General features: G+C 36.0%; 1 protein-coding gene across 4 annotated transcripts in view; it reads right to left on the minus strand.

Moving 5' to 3' along the window:
* Window positions 1–20,616, minus strand: part of HPS4 (Hermansky-Pudlak syndrome 4 protein) — a 304,728-nt gene that overhangs the window by 64,536 nt on the left and 219,576 nt on the right. For all 4 annotated transcript variants that reach the window (XM_090413587.1, XM_090413586.1, XM_090413589.1 and 1 more), the window contains one exon: window positions 3,010–3,484. In XM_090413587.1, the coding sequence (XP_090269713.1) occupies window positions 3,010–3,484 (475 nt within the window). The remainder of the gene's footprint in view (window positions 1–3,009; window positions 3,485–20,616) is intronic.

The raw sequence follows: 20,616 nt of genomic DNA on the forward strand, positions 1-20,616 counted from the left end.
AGGGGTCGAAACGTCAAGTTATTATTTTATTATTAATCAAATCAAATCAAATAAAATAATCTTTTCAACACATGTGTTTTGTGTCCCTCAATTCATAAATATGTCTATAGCATTAACTAACTAATGGCCTATCCAGTTTTGTATTACAAGCAAATAACTGGATATTTCTCTTCCCTATATCATTAATGTATAAATTAAATAGCAGAGACAAAAGCACCAAGTCTTGGGATATGTTTCCTGATACCTGCCTTCTTCATTTGACTTCTCCATGCATACTACTCTTTGATATTTGCCCATTAACTGTCCTCTTATCCATCTCACCAGTTTCACATACATCCCCATTTGCTCCAACTTAAATGCAGAGATCTGTATGTTATTATTACTGCTAATTCTCTTTGCACATTCTCATAATATGTAGACCTTCCATAGCTGTGTATAGATATTAAGATTCTGCAATACCCTGAGCACATCCAGTTTACCTACCTCTATTCTCAAATCAGTCCTTGTCATATTTGTCACTGCAATATCTCCACTAGAATGATACTTCTCACAAAAAAAACACTTGGTAACTTAAAGATGTTGAAAGTTTATTTTTCACTTGGTTAAGTTTTTTTTCCTTCCCCCATCACCTCTATCATCAGCATTCATTAACTATCTTCTTTCACATTCAACAATAATTTTATTTTTCCTTTTACTTACCACTTGTAAATGAATTCTCTGAGATTTTCTTTATATGCTTGGCTAATTCCCCCTCAATTTGATTTGAACTTAACATTTTCTCTTTTGCAGCTCGTTTCATAATGCTACTCATCTATAACTTCTGAGTTATATAACTCCTATTATATTTATCCTTACTGCTGCTACTTCTTTCAGACACACTCTGACCATTTCCCATGCACTGCTAATGCCTCTCTCTCTCTTAGTTCTTATGCCATGGCACCGTTCTGAAGCTTGTCATAAAAATCTGCTAAAAAGTTTTCACATGTATGACAAACTCCTAAGTCAAGACATCATGACTGCACTCTAATTGAAGAGAACATAGTTACTTTGGTTGTTGCAACACAAGAACAAGTAATATGGCTACTGAGATGCAAGTGCAATTAATAACCAGCTCATTTTACACATTGTCTAGTTATACTACAAAATTGTTTAATATATTCTAAACATTAACTAGGTTTGATTCATTATCCTATCGAGTAACCAACTAAACTGTTCAATGGTTTCTCACTGTAAATTTAACTGTTTCCTTCGGTTATTTATGAGGTACCTAATTATTTCATAAATCAAGGCAGGGTATAAGTACATTCTATTCTGATGGCCAGTAACCCCTTTAGCTATCAGAACCTCAAACAGACCAGATAATGAAATCTCCAAATTTCTGAAGCAATTAGGGGATTTCTTGACATGATCTGTTTGAGAGGCTGCACAGGCCAACATTCAACATGCAGACACTTGTCATGAATACTGTGTTCTGATCCTGCAAATTCTGAACAAGTTAAAATCAGGTGAATGACCGAGCCAATGAAGTGCAGTAAACTAACCTTCATTGTCCTGAAACTATTCCAAAATGATCTGTACTTTGCAAAACAGAGCATTAAACTGTGAAAATGAATGAATGCCAAAAACAATATTCACAAACAGCATTTGGTAAGCTGCTATTGGGGACAATGTTCGCTAGTTTATTAGATATCTATCAAATATCATATGGGATTATGTGAGTTTTCAGAAGGACCTCAATATATCAGGGATACTTTGAGAGTTCCAAAAACACCTCATAGGTATTCTGTGGAAGATATGAATTCCTGCAGCACCAATAGATATGTTGATGGTAGATGCTTGTTTTGAAAATCTTGTTCCACCCTGACACATTCTTGATTTAACCATGTGCCAACAATACTGAATGAGAGGGAGAGGTGATTGAGGGATCAAATCCATTAAGGAAATATTACTATTAAATTCATGGATGGCATATACCTTCTACAATTTTAGGGAAACAGCTGGCAGTTTCCCAAAAAGGGTATGAGACTGGGTATACATGGTCAACAATGATGTTAAGTAAAATAAACCATTTGGTTCTTTCCTCTATTAATATCACAAACCTTAAGGAGTTCGAAGAAATCATACCTACCAGAGTATTTTGCACTGGTTTTAATAAAGAATGATGAATCCATGGACTTTTTTTTTTTGCTTGCTATTTCCATATCCTTGTCCACCCACCCAAGTGAAATCAAAAGCTGTTATCACTCCATTTTCTTGCAGAGAATCAGCAGTACCAGTGCCAATGTTCTTTCTCCATATCTTTTAGTTTTTGTCAGACATGAATGGCTTTAAAAAGCTGTTATACCTCATATGAAATAGTCTAACATAATGAATTCAGCTATATTCTCTTGCAGTTCCTGACAGCATGATGAAGTCATTTGACCAACTAAGGAACATCTATCAGAAATGATAATCTCATTGATCCTTATGCTTCTTATAAAGATGTTACAAAAAGTAGATGAAGCAGTCTTCCAGGCCACACTGTAAATGTTGACTGCATTTGCTCAGAATATCCAAGGCTGATGCATGGCCATGCTGGAGAAAGTTGTTTTGAGATACATTTACTGTTCTGTCTGACTCCCAATATTCTTGCCTGAAGTCACTGACATTATGATCCTTCCATATACTTGAATATAGTTCCTGTATCCTGGAAATAATCTACTGTATATTTACAGCTAGTGCCGGCTGCAATGTTATTAATTAGTCATGTGTTACTTGTGGATTGCATTTAGCTTGGGAATGTTTCTAATATTTTGGCCATTGTGTGTGTGTGTGTGTGTGTGTGTGTGTGTGTGTGTTCTCTGCTTTTTTTAAATTTCAAACTTGTTCCATTTTAACTCCATAAGAATTTTGTTTCTTCTGTAATTTGATTATTTCACAAATTAAACTCTCTCTCTTCTGAGTTATATTTAAATAAAAACTGAAGATGCAGCATTAAAGAGAAAAAAAATACAGCATAAAAACACTTACCATGATTTGTCTTATTTGGAAGACTTAGTTGTTCTTCTGATAGTTTTCCATATGGTGAAATCTCATGAACAAAAGTGCTGTAAGTAGCAATTTTTGGAAATTCATATTCATTCTGCACAAAGGGTGAGTTATAACAGTCACCATTTATAGCATTTTCATTTCTACTCAACTCAGTACTTGAAACACTAAATGATTTTATCACTGGTTCATGATCAGACAACATGTGAAAATTGTAATTTTCCGAATCTTCCTGACTATATTCTGAGTCGATATCAGCTTTTGTTCCAGAACTAAGGTCACTACTACCAGCAGATAAAATGTTTGCTAGCCGCTGCAATTTCCATAAGATAAGATTCTTATTTCTTTGGGAAATAATTTTCAGCAAGGGTTCTATGATTCTGATGTTTGCATAAACCTTTATCAACCGTAAACCTGAAGGAAGTTGATAATTTACTACTCTGTCTTGTACACATACCTAAAAATAATAATGAAATGTTTCTACTACTAATAAAAAATAACAAAAAAATAATAAAATAACAAAAAATGCATACACATTATATCCTATATATTTTCAAAGATGACTATGGTAAAAATTGGGTGGAAAATATGAACAACAAACCTTATTAGATTTGAAAATTTATTTCTAAAAAGTTTTTAAAAGTTACTTTTTCTTTAATCTTCCCTTAAGATTGTTTTACACAGTAAAAAGAATTAACAAAGAAAAAGGATAATCTGTTCTATGAGTTCTGGGTTGAACAAAGGAGTGTGATCAGTCATCGAATGCATCTTAATATAGAAAAAGAAGACATGGGAACAGTATTCAGTGGTTATCCCTCATATCCCATGTACATCATGGCAAGGGATGGCAGTAGTGTCATGTTTCTTGACAAAAGGACAGTAAAAGTCATACTGAACCATTACAAAGCAATACACAAGGTAATAAAAATAAATAATTAAATAAGTAACCATCTTATATATAAGAAAAAAAATTAAAAAAGTGAACAATGCCATATCTGTATATAAATTACATTTATGATCAAATGTGTTTATATAAATCATTTTTTAAAAAAAATTAAAAACTTCATACAATTTATCTGGGTGTAATAAGATCTGAGTGTCAGATTAGCAAAACTTATTTCTTTGTGAAATGAAGTGTTGGCATTTCCCAGAACATGGCAAACAGTAAGATGAGTGTGTTGCACTGTTCACACACAAATTAGGTGGATCATCAAGAGATAAGGAAGTTTAAGGTCACTGTGATCTATGTTTACCCCAACGAGAACAACTTCCTCTCTTCTCTTTCTACACTGACTAGACTGCCAATGCTTAATTTCAGGCTTAGTGCCATGCTATTTATTTGTTATTACTTCCTGCTACAATGACTGCCAATGTTCAAATTTGTTGTTTTTCAATGTGTGGAGTGTGTAAAGTGGACTAACAAATGTTATGTGAAAATAGCACAAGATTACCCAGCAGCCACATTTGCAGTCTTGCTAATACATTCATGTCAGGATGATTGGAAATCTTTTGCCACATCCTTGACATTCTGGCAGGGCAAGAGAAAGCACTTCATCCCACCACAGTTTCGAGTATTGATGGATATGCCACATAATGCGATGTGTTCTTCAATTGTAACCAAATCTGCATCTGTAGGGGTGGGGGGACATTTTTTTTTTAAAAATATATTCTTTTTCTTCTTGAGTATTCTGCAATTGAACAGGTTCTTCTCTTAGTAGCAAAAACTTCACTTCCACTCTCTGTTCAGAGCCTTCTCTTTCAAGGTTGTGTACCTGTCTCCATTCAGCATGTCATCTAGCATTGTTTTCCTTACTCTTCCTCTGGGTCTTTTTCCATCTATTTTTCTTTCAATGGCATCTCTGATGATTCCATTCCCTCTCAGAATATGTCCGATCCAGTTTCCCTTTCTTCTTTTTATCCTCCTTAACAGACTTTTTTTCTTCTTCTTCTACTCTTTTTAAGACCTCTTCATTAGTTATTTTATCTGTCCATTTGATTTTTTCCATCCTTCTCCAAATCCACATCTCAGAGCTTTCCAAAATCTTAATTTCTTCTTTCTTCAATGTCCAAGTTTCAGCTGCATAGAGGACAACACTCCACACATAACATTTTATTATTCTTTTCTTTAGGTTTCTATCCATTTTACTTCTGAATAAATTCCATTTTCTATTAGAGGCATCTCTTCCCATCACTATTCTTGCTTTTATGTCACTTTTACATCTTCCTTCACTGCTAATAACACTTCCTAGATATTTAAATATCTTTACTTGATTCAATTTTTTCCCATTTATTCTGATATCCATATTTGCCTCTTTCCTTGCTATTTTCATTACCTTTGTTTTTCTGATGTTAATTTTCATTCCATAACTGATACAGGATTCCAGTAATCTGTTCAACAGATGTTGTAGTCCTGTTTCAGTATTTGATAATAATGCCTTGTCATCTGCGTATCTTATTGCAAATATCTGTCTATCTCCAATCTTTATTCCTTCTTCTGAATTCTCCAGTGCCTCGTTTAACATTGCTTCAGAATACATGTTAAACAAAATTGGTGACAGAATTACTCCCCATCCAATACCTTGTTCTGCTGTACCATATGTCTCTCACCATGGCAGTTTGTCCAATATATATTGAAATAATTAGACTTTTGTCTTTCCAATCTATACCAATCTTTTCCATTACTTCCACCATCTTATCCCATTTTACAAAGTCAAAAGCTTTTTTAAAATCTATATAACAGATATTAACTTCTTGATTCACTTACTATTCTTAACAGTCCAATCACATCTCTTGTTCCCCTACCCTTCCTGAAACCAAACTGATCTTCTCCAAGAAATTCTTTCACCTTAGATGCAATTCTTCATATTAAGATTCTCATAAGTTTTTTTTTTGATGTATGGAAAATGAGGCTTATTGTTCTAAAATCCTTACAATTCACTGCATTACTTTTCTTTGGTATAGGTATAAATATTAAGGTTATAAAATCTTTTGGTAATTCTCCTTTGTTATACATTAAATTTATTATTTTGGTTATTTCTTCAGTTCCTTTCTTCTGAAGTTGTTTCAGGAATTCTGCAGGTATTCCATCTATTCCATCTGCCATTCCACATTTTAGTTTTTTAATGGCCATTTCTACTTCTGTCTTCAAAATCTCTGTGCCTAGATCATCTTCATTTACCTTCTTTATATCTTCTAAGGCAACTCATTTGGTCTATTTTCCTTGTCATATAGATCTTCAATGTATTCCTTCCATCACATTAGGATTTTATCTTCTTCAGTTATGATTTCTCCCTTCTTATTTTCTATGCCTCTAGCTAGAATTCCATTTCTCTTGTGATTCATGCTTCTTGTTTTTTCATACAAAAGATCATATATTCCCACTCTCTCATAATTTTCTATTTATTCCTATTGTTTTTTAAGCCAATCTTCTCTACTTCTTTCTGCTTCCCTTCTCAATTTGTCATTCAGGATTCTAATATTGTATTTTCCCTTCTGGGGTGTCTTTATTTTTCCATTTTCTTCTATTAGAGAAATCATCTCATTAGTTATCCACAGTTTTTTTTTTTATTTATTCTTTTAGCTCTTACATATCCAATTTCTTCTTCTGCAATCTTCTTTATTTTCTCTTTAACTTGTTCCCATTTCTTTTCTGGATCTTCAGTTTTGACAAAACTTGTTTCCTCCAATTCTTCCTCCAATCTATTTGCAAATTCCTTGGTATTTTTTAATTTCTCTAAGATCCATTTTTTCCTTTTCATAGCTTCTTTTATTTTTTTTTTTGTTTCACATTTATTTCTATGAATAGTAGGTTGTGGTCAGAGTAAATATCAGCTCCAGGATATGTGCATGCATTTTTTACACTATTCTTGTATATTTGCTTTACTATAATGTAATCAATTTGATACCTTTCCGTATCTCCTGGTTTTTTCCATGTGTATAGTCTTCTCTTAGATTTTTTAAACCAAGTATTCATAATTATTAGCTTATTTTCTTTACAGAATTCCACTAACCTTTCCCCTCTCTCATTTATATTACCTAGTCTGTATCTTCCTACTACACTCCCATCCTCTTCTTCTCCCACAACTCCTTCCAGTCTCCCATTATAATCATATAGTCTTTTCTTTTTTCTTCCTTAGTTAGTTCTTGTAATTTTTCGTACATTTCCTCTATTTCCCTCATCTAAATGATCACTTGTTGGCATATATACCTGCATTATTGTTATGTCCACTGGTTCAGCCTTCAATTTTACCACCATAATCCTGTCATTCAGACATTTTATGCTAATGATGCTCTTTGCTGTTCTTTTATTAAAAACAAGTGCAACTCCTTTTTCCTTTTTATCTCTGCCTGAGTAAATTACTCTTACTTTGTCACTATAAAAATCATCTATTCCTTCCCATATGACTTCACAGAACCCTATGATATCAATTTTTCCTTTGTCCATTTCTTGTTTGAGATTTTCTAATTTTCCACATCTGTTCATTGTTCTCACATTCCATGTTGCAATTTTTATTCTTGACGATCTTTCATTTTTTTGTTTATAGCTTGTTTTAAAGTCACTTTTAGAGGTTTGATTGGGAGGAACATCAGCTCTTGAAGCATACTTATTTCCAAATATTGTATCCATTCCAATGTGCACCTTCTTTTCCTCTCTGTGCCAAGACACACTACCTTGGTTTACAAGGCTGGTAGCTGACCCCTTATAAGTTCTATTCATTGCTACTAAAATTTTATAGGGATATTAGTGGAGTGGTTTCCCGTTGCCTTCTCCACCACAGTGCTCCAGCAAGTACTAGTAGAGTTGCTGCCCTCTACCAGCTAGAGTAGAAGTTGGGAAAAGGAGAGACACCCTCGGGCCTCGAGTACACTAATACCTTCAGGGTCAAAGTAAGCAAGAGTCAGCCAAGTGAGGCCATATAGGAAAGAATATAGAAGGAACCTGACACAAGTAAGTGGAAGTAATGTCAAGCTCAGCTCGGGACCCTGTGGCTGCTAACCATGTACTCCCAAGATGGAAGTCCCTGTGAGGAATTAAATATATTAGAAAACAATAATTAAGGAGAATAATATATATTTGGTTGGTATATTTGAATTACTAAAAGGTGTAAATATGTGAACCATTCTTAATGAACCATGTGAAAATGGTATATATAAGGGAGAGAAAGAACAGGTGTGAATAGAAATACATTCATTACTGGCAAATAAATTATTAATAATTATTAATCACAAGTGTAAATTATAATTTACACTTGTGATGGTAAGGGTGTATCCTATAATTTGCAGGATGTAGCAAATAACATAAGAACTTATAACCTTCAGACAGGAATATTTACATTTATGATAGACATAAACTTACGAGAAGAAGAGAAAGAGATCAGTCTGCAAAATATAGGTTGGATGGTTTATGGTTCATTTGCACAAGAACAGCATAGGTCATACTGTGCCATAGCAAAGGTTACAGCAATACATAAGCAGTCCAACAGTCCAATAAACATATTGCTTACAAGACAAACTAGTAAACAATATGCATGTATAAAAACCAAGCCAAGCAGTGCAGTAACCTAGCAGTGCAGTAACTTTTGCAGTAATTTTATACATACACAGACACATATAGACCTCTATCATATCACCCGTCTTTCTCCTGTTAACCAGAGTCTGTAATCCATATACTCGCAATCTATCCTCATAATCTAAATCCCATAATCCAGATATAATCTTTAAAACTCTTCTTTGCACCATTTCCACAGCCTTCTTTATCCCCTTGGAACTCAGGAGACCAAATCTGCACACAGTAACCCAAGTGTGGTCTTATCAAAGCCTTATAAAGAGGCAAAATTACTTCCTTATCCTTACATGTCAAGGTTCGCGTCACCATAGCAATTATCCTCTGAGATGTATTTGCAACTTTTGCTATGTGACATTTGAACTTTAAATTCTTATCCACCAATACACCAAGGTCCCTTGCCTCTTCAGTTTCTTGTAGCATAACTCTGCTAATATAATATGCCGCTGGAACTCTAATCACGCCAAAGTGCATAACTTTACACTTACTAACATTATACTGACGGCCATTTTCGTTTGCCCAGATTTCCATCATCATCATCATCAAATTACTGCCATGTACCCTCAAGGGGTGTACAGGATATGATAGTACTACATGAAAAAAACTACATTATTACTAACTTCCTATCTACAATTTTCCTCAAAATCAGTCTGTTAATTGTCAAGACTCCAACATTATCAGATCTTATATTTCTATCATCTAAGGCACTTTGTATCGTGATCATAATGTGATCCATATAGATAATGAATAACAGAGGGGATAATGTACATCCTTGTCTCACACCAGATTTAACATTAAACTATCTTCCTGTACTTCCTTCAATTCTAACTGCTGACTTACAACTCAAATAAAAACTAAGTATAGCTCGATATAATGCCCCATTGCCACCATATAACTGCAGCGTATTGAATAGCTTCTCTCTTGGCACCTTGTCATATGCCTTTTCCAAATCAACAAAACTTAAATACAGATCTTTGTTATATTCCCATGCTTTCTCGACTGTTTGTCGTAAAGTGAAAATCTGATCCTGACAGCCTCTGTTTGGCCTGAATCCAGCTTGTTCTTCACCAAGCTTTTCTTCCACAATTCTTCTCAACCGTTTCTCAAGTATACTTGCATAGATCTTGCCAGGAACACTCAGTAGGGAAATACCTCTGTAATTCTCACATTCAGTTTTATTTCCCTTTTTTATATATGGGTACTATGAGAGCTCTACTCCAATCATCGGGAATTCATCCCTCTGTCCAGGCTTTCTGGACTATGCAGTTCAGCCACTGTAAGACTCTTATACCACCATACTTCAGCATTTCTGGTCGAATATCATCTACTCCAGCTGCCTTTCCACATTTCAAGCCTTTGATGGCTTTTTCTACTTCAAGTATGGATATGTATTCCTGCCTGCATGCCTGGTCAGTGTTTTTTATGTCTTGTTTCATTTAGCAGTTTTTCAAAGTAATTACTCCATACTTCAAGGATATCTTTTTCTCCTGTTTTCATGTCACCTTTATCATCTCTAACTCCTTTTACAGAACTCTTTCCTCCATTTTTAAGCCTCTTCAACAACCTCCAGAATATCTTACCACCTTCTTGATATTTATTTTCTATATTCTTGCCAAAGTCCTCCCATGACTTTTGTTTAGCTAGTTTTACACAGTGTTTAGCTTTCTTACATTTGTCTCTTTATTCTGTAAGAGTAAAAGCTGACTTATTTGCCAGGAACATTTGATATGCTTTCTTCTTTTCTTTCACTGCCTCTTTAACTTCCTGTGTCCACCAGGGAGTTCTCATTTTTTTATCCTTGCAGACAACCTCACCACATGCCTCTTTGGCAGAATCAATCAATGTTTTCTTCAGAGTTTGCCACTGCATCTCCAAGGTTTGGTTGCTGTTCTCGAACTCTTTTATTTTTTCTTCAATAATCTTTGTGTATTTTAGTCTACAGTTCATATCTGAGAGCTGCTCAACTTTTATTCGCTTTAAAACTTTCTTACATGTTATTCTTTTCAATATGAAATTCAATTTTATCCTGCTCAAGACTAAATAGTGATCACTTCCAATTTCAAATCCTCTGTACACTCTGGTGTCCTGCACCAGGGAGAAAACATCACTATCGACAATAACATAGTCAATGAGACTTTTCTTATTCCTAGCCTCTTCTCTCCATGTGAATTTGTGCACATTTTTATGTTGGAACATGGTGTTAGTAATAACCAGTCCATGTCCTGAGCAGAAATCTAACAGATATTTGCCATTATTATTAGCTTTGCTCTTTTCTCCAAATTTTCCCAAAATATTTTTGTATGTCTCACAATCATTTCCTACTCTGCTATTTAGATGCCCAACAAGGATCAACTTTTCCTTTTTCATTGTGTCAGTTGCTTTCTCTAAAGCATCAAAAAATTCCTCCACTTCTCCCTTAGTAGAACCTTCTGTGGGACCATAGGCACAAATAAGTCTCATTGTCCAGTTCCCCATTCTCATATTTGCCCACATCACTCTACTTGAGACTGACTGCCATTCAAGAATATTAGCCTCGTATTTTGTGTTGAATTATATGGCTACTCCTTCTTTTCCTTGATTGTCATTGCCTGAATATAACATTTTGTATTTATTGCTCAGAAAGATCTCACCTGTTTTGGTCTTTTTTGTTTCAGTCACCCCTATTATGTCGACCTGGTACTTATCTAATTCATCAGCTAGCTCCATTTCTTTGCCATTCAGGCTTCTTACATTAATAGTACCGATCTTTAACTCTGGTGATGTTGAGTTGGGGCTTGTTTTCAGATTTGTTCCAGTAGCTGACTTTTTGCTGTTCGCCCTGGTTCCCTGGCGAAAACAACGGGGGCCTTGTTTAACTGGGTGATGCCCCAGCCGGCATGAAATTTTGTCATGTTGTACCATCATTTTTTATTTTGGTTTAACCAATAAGAATACAATTTGGTCGGCTAAATCCCAAATTGCCAGCCCATCCTCGTTCGTTTAGTATCCAAGTAGATACCCAACAAGGTGCACCACGAGAAGGTGAGGACTGGACATTAGGTCAGAAGCCCTGGTCGGTTCTCTGCATTCCTTTAAAGGCTATGTGGAGGTCTCCTCTCAGTTATACAGCTTTGACCCTTAAGCACCCCCAGATTTCCAGTCTATTCAAATCATTTTGTAATTGCTGAATATTTTTGCATCATCAGCAAACAATTGCAAATCTGATGATAGACCCTGCTTGATGTCATTAATGTATAAATTGAACAATAATGGCCCAAGGACTGAACCCTGAGGTACACCACTGGTTACCTTAAATCTGGGAGATTCACACCCACTGTATACCACTGTTTGATATCTGTCTGTCAACCATCCCCTGATCCAAGTCAATAGATTATGTTCAATCCCATATTCTCCAGTTTACACAATGGTCTATCGTGTGGTATCCTATCAAATGCCTTAGAAAAATTCAATATTATCATAGTGTATCCATTCCCTTTATCCAACTTGGCCGTAACAATGTTATAAAATATGAGCAAATTGCTAAAACATGACCTTCCTTTAGCAAAACCATGCTGTTCCCTGCAGAGTACAGAATGCTTGTCTACCCATTTCTGTATGTGAGTTCTTACCAACTTCTCTAAAATCTTCACTACCAGAGATACTAATAGGTTGGTAGTTAGACACATCAGTTTTTGCACCACCCTTGTGCAATGGAACTATCATATATTCCTTCCATTCCTGTGGTATTGTAATAATTAGAGATTTTTATATAGAGGATATTATCATAATATTAATCCTACCGGCTGTGCCATTGTTTAAATATAGGATTTTTATTTATTTAATCCTGTATATAAAGATGATCTCTGTTCAACATTTATTTTTAATTTCCGAGTGCTTTTATTTATTTATTTGCACAAAGATTCACGCTGATTGGTGCAATTACCTCCTTTTTTACTATTTCTTTCAGAATCCAAAAAATAACTAACTCAAGACCAAAACACAAAATAAACACATTTAATAAAACACAAACACTTGATATATATATATATATATATATATACACACTTCAAACAATAATACATAACTACAAATTTAATTGAATCCAAGGCCTTTTAAAAATAAACTTACACTTAAGACTAGACTAAACACTTTGTTTGCACAATGATAAAATGCTCATAGGCAGTTTCTCTTTCTGTCAAGGCCCTTTTCCCAAGATATATGACTTTATTCTTCATTTTCACAAGATCCTTTCCCATCACTAATGTAGCACACATTAATTCTTCCTAACTCAATTCTGTCTCTTTTTAGTAGAAATAATAGTTAGATCCGGCATCCTTAAGACAGATGAAACTTCCTAATCAGAGTTTACTCGAACATTCCTTTAGAACATAAATAGCAATTTCTTCTTTTATCCATTAATGCTTATTGACAGTCTTAACTCTTCCACTTTAAAAAATTCACAGTTCTACGATTCCCTTTTCGGAATCTACTACTAATCTTCCAATTAGCGTTTCCTCGAATATTTCTTTAAAAACATCTATAGCAATATTTTCTTTTATTTATCTATACTTATTCCACTTTGAAACTTCCTAGTTCCACGATTCCTTTTTCATAATATACTATTAATTTTCCTCCGACTGTCACATAAAAAAACTCATTTTCCTGTGAATCTAAATGTCTGCCGGCCTGTGTTCTTATTTCTTTCCGAACGCTGTCTTGTTTATATCCGCTACTCTGATACCGAACACTGTTCTTGTGAGCTGTCAATCACACATCAAACTTCTCGGCGAGCATGCGCACTCCATGAATCTGGTAAGTGAGAAGTTAGGTATAATGGCTGACACGTAGATTACTATTATTATTATTATTGCGGGCGACTCCAAGGAGTCCTTAGACTCCTCGAGGGAGGCCCTAAACATGTCCATCACAACTATTTGACATTCGCACAGTATCTATCATACTTTGCCTTTAACTAATTCACTGTCATAGCACCCACAACAGACACTGTCAGCTTATTCCACTCATTCACCACTCTAAAAGTAAAAAACCCAGCTCTAATACCCTTACTAACCACACCCTTGCCCAGCATCAATGGGTGTCCCCTAGTCCTCCCACCACCAGTCCTGTTCTTAAAAATATCCTCTGAATTAATCCTACAGAAACCCTTCAGCAATTTGAATGTCTCAATCACATCTCCCCTTTTCCACCTATCAACCAATTTCTGCAACCCATAAATCTTCAACCTGTTTTCATAAGGTTCATTCCATAGACCTGCTATCATCTTGGTCACTCGCCTCTGGATCCTCTCAACCTCCTCCCCATCAAGAAGAAACCCAGGTGACCAGATCTGGGCACAGTAATCAAGATGGGGTCTTATCAAGGCTTGATACAGAGGAACAATAACTTACTTATCTCTGCTCATCAAAGTATTCTTCAGCATCCAAGTGATTTGATGAGCTGATTTAGCCACTTTTGCGATGTGCCCCTTAAACTTCAACTCCTTATCCACCAACACTCCCATGTCCCTGGCCTCATCAATCTACTGGAGTACAGTTCCACCAATGTGATATACTGCTGCTAATCGTTTCACCCCTAAATGCATAACCTTACATTTTGCCACATTAAATTGACATCCATTCTCCTTAGCGCAGACCTCCAATCTATCCAAATCATCCTGCAAAATTTTGATATCTTCTGCATTCACTATTGCCCCACCCAACTTAGCATCATCAGCGAACAAATGAACCGTTCCTCTCAGATCCTTCCCTATATCGTTAATGAACAAATTAAACAGCAGTGGTCCAAGAACAGAACCCTGCAGCACACCAGTAGTCACAGGCCATCTTTTGGACTCTACTCCTGAATAAACTACTATCTGGTATCTCTCCATCAACCACCCTCCTATCCATCTCACCAACCCTATATCCATTCCCATATATTGCAGTTTATGGATTAGACTTCCATGTGGTATCCTGTGAAAGGCCTTAGCCAAGTCCAACAGTATCACTGTAAACCCATCCCCCTTATCCAGTTCAGTCGTCACTGTTATAAAACCTGAGCAAGTTACTGAGGCATGATCTACCCTTCACAAAACCATGCTGTCCCCCATACAGTATCTCATTTTCATCAATCCATTTCTGTATTTTTCCCTTGACTACTTTCTCCAAGACCTTGACAACTCCTGATATGCTGATCGGTCGGTAATTTGCAACAGTAGTCTTTAATCCTCCTTTATGCAGTGGAACTATTTTCCCCTCTTTCCACCCCTTCGGGACTAAACTAGACCCAAGACTCAGATTAAACAATAAGATCAAGGGCACTGACAATTCTTTAGCCGCTTCACGTAAGACCTGTGCTGATATACCATCCAATCCCACAGATGTATTCATTTTAGGTTCTGTCACAGACTATTCACCTCCACTTCATTCACCACAATTTCCATATAAACTAATGGTTCCTTCATTCTTTCAACATCACCACCTGGATGATATACTCTTGCAAAGTGCTCACTCAGTAATTCCACTATATCAACTGATTCAGTGACCTCCCTACCATTGGCGTTCCTTAAAATCACTGCCGTGTACAGTTTTTCTTTTACTAGCAGCATATTGAAAGAACTGTTTGGGATTCTCATTAGCTTGCATGCCTTGTTACGTTAGCGTAACGAGGATGTCTCTTCAAAACACAACACTTAATATTTTAAACTACTATAAGTTTTTTTAAAGTAATACAACTATTCAAATCCGGTAAGTACATCAATTTTTTAAATACTTTACATATCACTTTGACAAAACAATTTTGATAATGGGCACATTGCAAGTGCCAACAATGTGTGTTATGAAACCAAAACTAATAAACTTACAAACAAAAACCAATTGTAAAAATATTCAGATTTTTAAATTATGATTATTTTTACAGTATCATTCATGAGCTGAGACTCAAGTTATACAAATGTGTGAAAGGCCTAGCCAATTCAGCTGAACATCCCTTTAACAAATGGGCAGATATTCCATCTGTCCCTATTGACAAATTCTTATCAAGAGCTCTTCAACCTCATTTTCATGAACCTCTAACTCTTTATTCAACGTAGCAGTAGCACCATGCTACATACACCTGGTTGATATATCATAGCAAAGTGAGCACTCATTAACTGAACAATCTCCTTAGCTTCCGACACTCATGTACCATCTGCATTCAATAAAGTTATTCTTCCACATTCATTCTATCTTTTGCTTGTGACATAACGATAAAATTCTTTTGGATTGCCTTTAGCTTGCATGCCTAATTTCTTTTCATACTCCGTTTTAGCTTTTCTCACAATACTCGTTACTTTTCTGGCCTGAGCTTTATATATTTCGTAACTCCTCTCACTCTTATTCTCATGATATTCTTCTACATCATCTTCTTCTTGTGGATCTCTAGCTTAATATGGCTGCACATCCATTTCACTCCCAAGCTATTTATTCTTCAAACACTAGGCATACATTCAGATACCACCTCATTCAAGCACTTTTTCAAAGATTCCCATGCATTGCTGACAGTTTGTCCATTCAGTAACTAATACCATGGGACCAAAGATAATGTTCTTCTAAGTTGATCATAATTTCCAGCTTTGTAATTCAGCATGTAGCCTGATTTAATCGCAGCTTCAATGCAAGACGATACTTCCCAAGAAAGAAAAAACAGCATGATCACTGTCACCAATTGGTGGTAAAATAGCCATATTCTTGACCATTTGCTATGAGCAAATCCAACACTCTTTGACCTCGAGTTCCTTCTTTCACATGCTGCTTGAGAAAGTTATCTCGCAACAATTCAATAAATTCCTGTTCTTTCTGATCATGAGATTTCTCTTCTACCCAATCAATGTTTAGAAAATTAAAGTCACCCATAATGATCATTCGCTTGGTACCCATAAGGCTAAATTGGCGATGAATTTCTTTGTCCCGTACAACTGAGCTGCCAGGTCTGTAGCTACACCCACCATATATTTCATTCTGTTGACCTCCACTTCACACCAAATAGACTCAAATTCATCGCTACATGGGACACTGTTACCATCATTGTTTCTTGTATTTCTACCCTAACTGGACTTAAGTCATCTGATATCATTAGTAGCACTCCTCCTCCTCCTCCCTCCATCTTTTCTGTCATTCCTAAAAATAGTATATCTGTTACACTCGATCCCACTTACCATATCTGATTCTGATAGCCAGGTTTCACTAATGCCAACAATCTTAGGCCACATCGTATTCAATAAAGCACCAAACTCAACCCCTTTGTTTCTAATGCTCCAGGCATTTGTGTACAGACATAATAAATTACCACCTAGCCTATTCTTATAATTAGATATGCAATCTATTCACTCCTTCCCCACATACATAACCATGTTCAAAGGCATTTATATCTTTATCAAGTTTGTATACCATACTGAACTTTCACACACATTTTTCCCATTCCTCCCTTGATGATCTAGTTTCCCTGACTCTCTGCATTAAGTCTCATACCAAGAAGTAATCTCTCCAGGCTTCTGATGCCAAATGAATTCAAGTGCAGGACATTATTCTTATATAAATCTTTTCTGCCATCAAACACACCCCACACTTCTAAACACTCGCATCCATATCTTCTACATAACCTGCGCGTGAAATCATTTGCTATCATCGCCCTCCTTCTTAACTCAGTACTATCATATCTAGGTAGTAATCCTACAGTTTTTACTCTTTCACATTTCTTTCTCACTTCTTCCAAAAGACCTTTCATATCTTCTCTCATACTATGTTTGTCACCACTTAAATTATTTGTACCTACCAGCACTACCATTCTTTTACATTTCTTTTTTGGTTTTCAATTATGTTTGTCGTATTTTTAATTTTTGCTCCCGGGAAACTAGAAGTGGTGACCTCCTCGGCAAGCGCAAATTTTAAAATTGAGTCACCATACCATATTAGGTGTGGTGACTCAATTTGGTGGCTATACCTCTTTTTTCTTAGATATTAACTGACTTACCTTGTTGTTATTAATATTTTGATTACCAAGTGTATTTTCCTGCCTGTTGTTGTTCTTATCCTTCTTCTTATCCTCTCGAAGTTTAAACAAACGTTTTTCCACCTTTTCCAATTCCCTGGTCGATTTCCTAATAATTTCTTTTAACCGAGCTATTTCTAATGTCAGCATATCCTCAGATAAATTATTATCATCACTGCAACAGTGTTTTCCTTCAGTAGCAACTTTAGCTTTAGTCACTGCCTTGTTACGACGAGTTTTTGGCACCATTTTCAAGAGTAGTAAAAACTAATAATTAAAACTAAAAAATAGTGAAAGACAAACTAGTAAACAATATGCATGTACAAAAGCCAAGCCAAGGAAAACTATCTACACATAAACAAAAAATTTACAGCAAAGGTTACAACGATACACAAGATCAAAGGCTATAGCAGCATAAATAGTCAAAAATAGCCTTTGATCTTGTGTATCAGTGAAAAATGAAGTTAAAGCAGTATCTAGATATAAATAAAATTACAGCAAAGGTTACACCAAAACAAACAGTCAAAGAGAAATTGATAAATAATATGTATAAATAAAAATTAAGTTAAGCAATGCAATGTCTTCTATTAATAAAATTAGTCAAATGTGCTTGTACAAATTAATTATTTGTAGAAGGTTAAAAACATCATGAAATCTCGCTGAGTCTGATAACGCCTGTCTGATCGTACAGGGTGTTGGGGATAAATTTGACAGTTTCGTAAGGAAAAAGAAAATCTTCTTTGTATCTATTAAATTTAATGAATTGACAAAAAAACATTACAGGCAGAGTTAATTACAATACTATCAACAAGATTTACTCAAAATAACCACCATTAGCATCGATCACAGCTTCAATTCTGCTTCGGAACCTCGAACAAGCTGATGCTACAGTCTCCCTGGGAAGGGCCGCAAAAACTGTTTTAATTTTATCCATTAACTGGGCTTTTGTATTACTGGAAGTGCGATTGGTGTCTTTTTCAACTGCGCCCCATACAAAATAATCCATGGGGTTAAGGTCTGGGGAGTTTGGAGGCCAAACATTTGGACTGGTGAAGTCGTAGAAATTTTCAGACAACCATTTTTGACTTTTCCCAGAGGTGTGGCAAGGGGCCGAATCCTGCTGCCATACATACGGCCTACCATTGGCTACCCTTGTTATCCAGGGCTTGACTACAGTTAGCAACTCCACGAACAAAGCCCGAATTCCAATGCCAGGGTTCTTCAACACCTGTTCCTGCAGATTTGCGAGGAATTCTGCTGTACGAACGCAATCAGATCGTCTGCTAGGGATCTTTCTTCTTGCTACATCCTCGTAGTCACCATTGCAAGTCTCTAGTTCATGCCTGATTGTTTTTACTGTATTCAGGGAGCATTGGGCAGCAGTCGTAATATCCTTATTTTGATGGCGGGCACGAATCATCATGATACAAGTTATTCTCTTCCATGATTCAGGTGGGTTCCAGCTATCCATCCTTTCTGACATCTTGTATATGAATGAAGAAGGGTCCAAACTTTTAAATGAAGAGAAGTGTGTGTTAATACATGTAACTTACGGAAAAATATAATTAATTATAAATATGTCAAATTTATCCCGAACACCCTGTATATGGCTTGTCTAAATGAGTCAAAAATTCATTTGTGTCTCATGTAAAGTGCTGGCACTTCAACAAAATATGTCAAATAGTAAGACTAGTACTCATTTTTCACACATGGGAGGGTCATCAGCCTTTAGTAAATAATGTGTAAGATGACCGTGACCTAGGCAGAACCCAGCAAGATCAACTTCCTTCCTCTCTTCTCTTTCTATCTTGACAAGAATCTTCTTCTTCTTGAGTGTCCAGACAGCCCTGTGTGGACCCTGGATTCTCAAGGAGCTTTTTCCATTCCGTCTTTTTTTTGGCAATCGCCCTCCAAAATTTTTGGTTTTCAAGAGTGCAATATCTCTATCAACTTTGTCTATCATAGTTTGAGCCTTCCTCAAGGTCGAATTCCCACTGGTTTATATGAGAATATTTCTTGGAATTTCTTTCGTCACACATTCTCACTATGTGGCACACCCCATTTCATTCACTGGATTTTGATAAACTTCGCAATGTCTATTTCTTTGCAGGCACAATATACTTCAAGGTTGGACCTTTGCCATATTCCATCAATTTGAATACCACCAAAAATACTTTTGGTGGTATTCAAATTGATTTTTCTATCAAAACTTCCAAGGGCCTCTTGGAATCCTTATGGATATTGTCCATGTTTCAGATGCATATGTAAGTAAAGGCATAATCAGAGTCTTATAAAGTAACAATTTAGTACTTATTCTAACAAACTTGATTTTAGGTATTTTTTAATCTATAGAAACTATGATTAGCAGCAATGGTTCTTTCTTTTTAAATTTCTATACCTACAGGGTGTCCACTGACTTCACTGCCAGCTCTAGCTATGATATGAGTTAAAGAGAAAATTATATAAGGGCTAGGGTGTACCCCTTAAGCAATGCACAGCCACATTGCCCTACAGCTGAGAGAAGTGGACGAGGTCTACCGCATCAAGGGAAAGTGCGGTTAAAGAAGCGAGCCCAGCAGGTAGAGAGGATGTTGCGAGTGGGAACACTGAATGTTGGAAGCATGACTGGAACGGGAAGAGAGGTGGCAGACATGATGAGGAAGTTGGACATCTTATGTGTGCAAGAGACAAGGTGGAAGGGGGAAAAGGCAAAGAAACTGGGAGATGGATATAAATTGTTCTACTCTGGAGCAAATAATGAGGGAAGAAATGGTGTAGGAATTGTGGTGTGTGGCAGAATGAAGGGCAAGGTACTGCAAGTGTGTAGAAGGCACGACAGGATCATGCGAATGAAATTGGGTCTTGGAGAAGAGCAGGTGGTTGCATTATGTGTATATGCCCTGCAAGTTGGCTGTACAGCAGAGGAGAAAGATGAAGAAATGAGGGAACTGGAAGAAAATGAGATGGTGATTGTCAGAGGAGACTTGAACAGACACATAGAGAGACAGAATAGAGACTGT

The sequence above is a fragment of the Typopeltis vanoorti genome, chromosome 24 (assembly GCF_054136105.1).
Source record: "Typopeltis vanoorti isolate ZY-2024b chromosome 24, IOZ_Tvanoo_1.0, whole genome shotgun sequence".
NCBI lineage: Eukaryota > Metazoa > Arthropoda > Arachnida > Uropygi > Thelyphonidae > Typopeltis > Typopeltis vanoorti.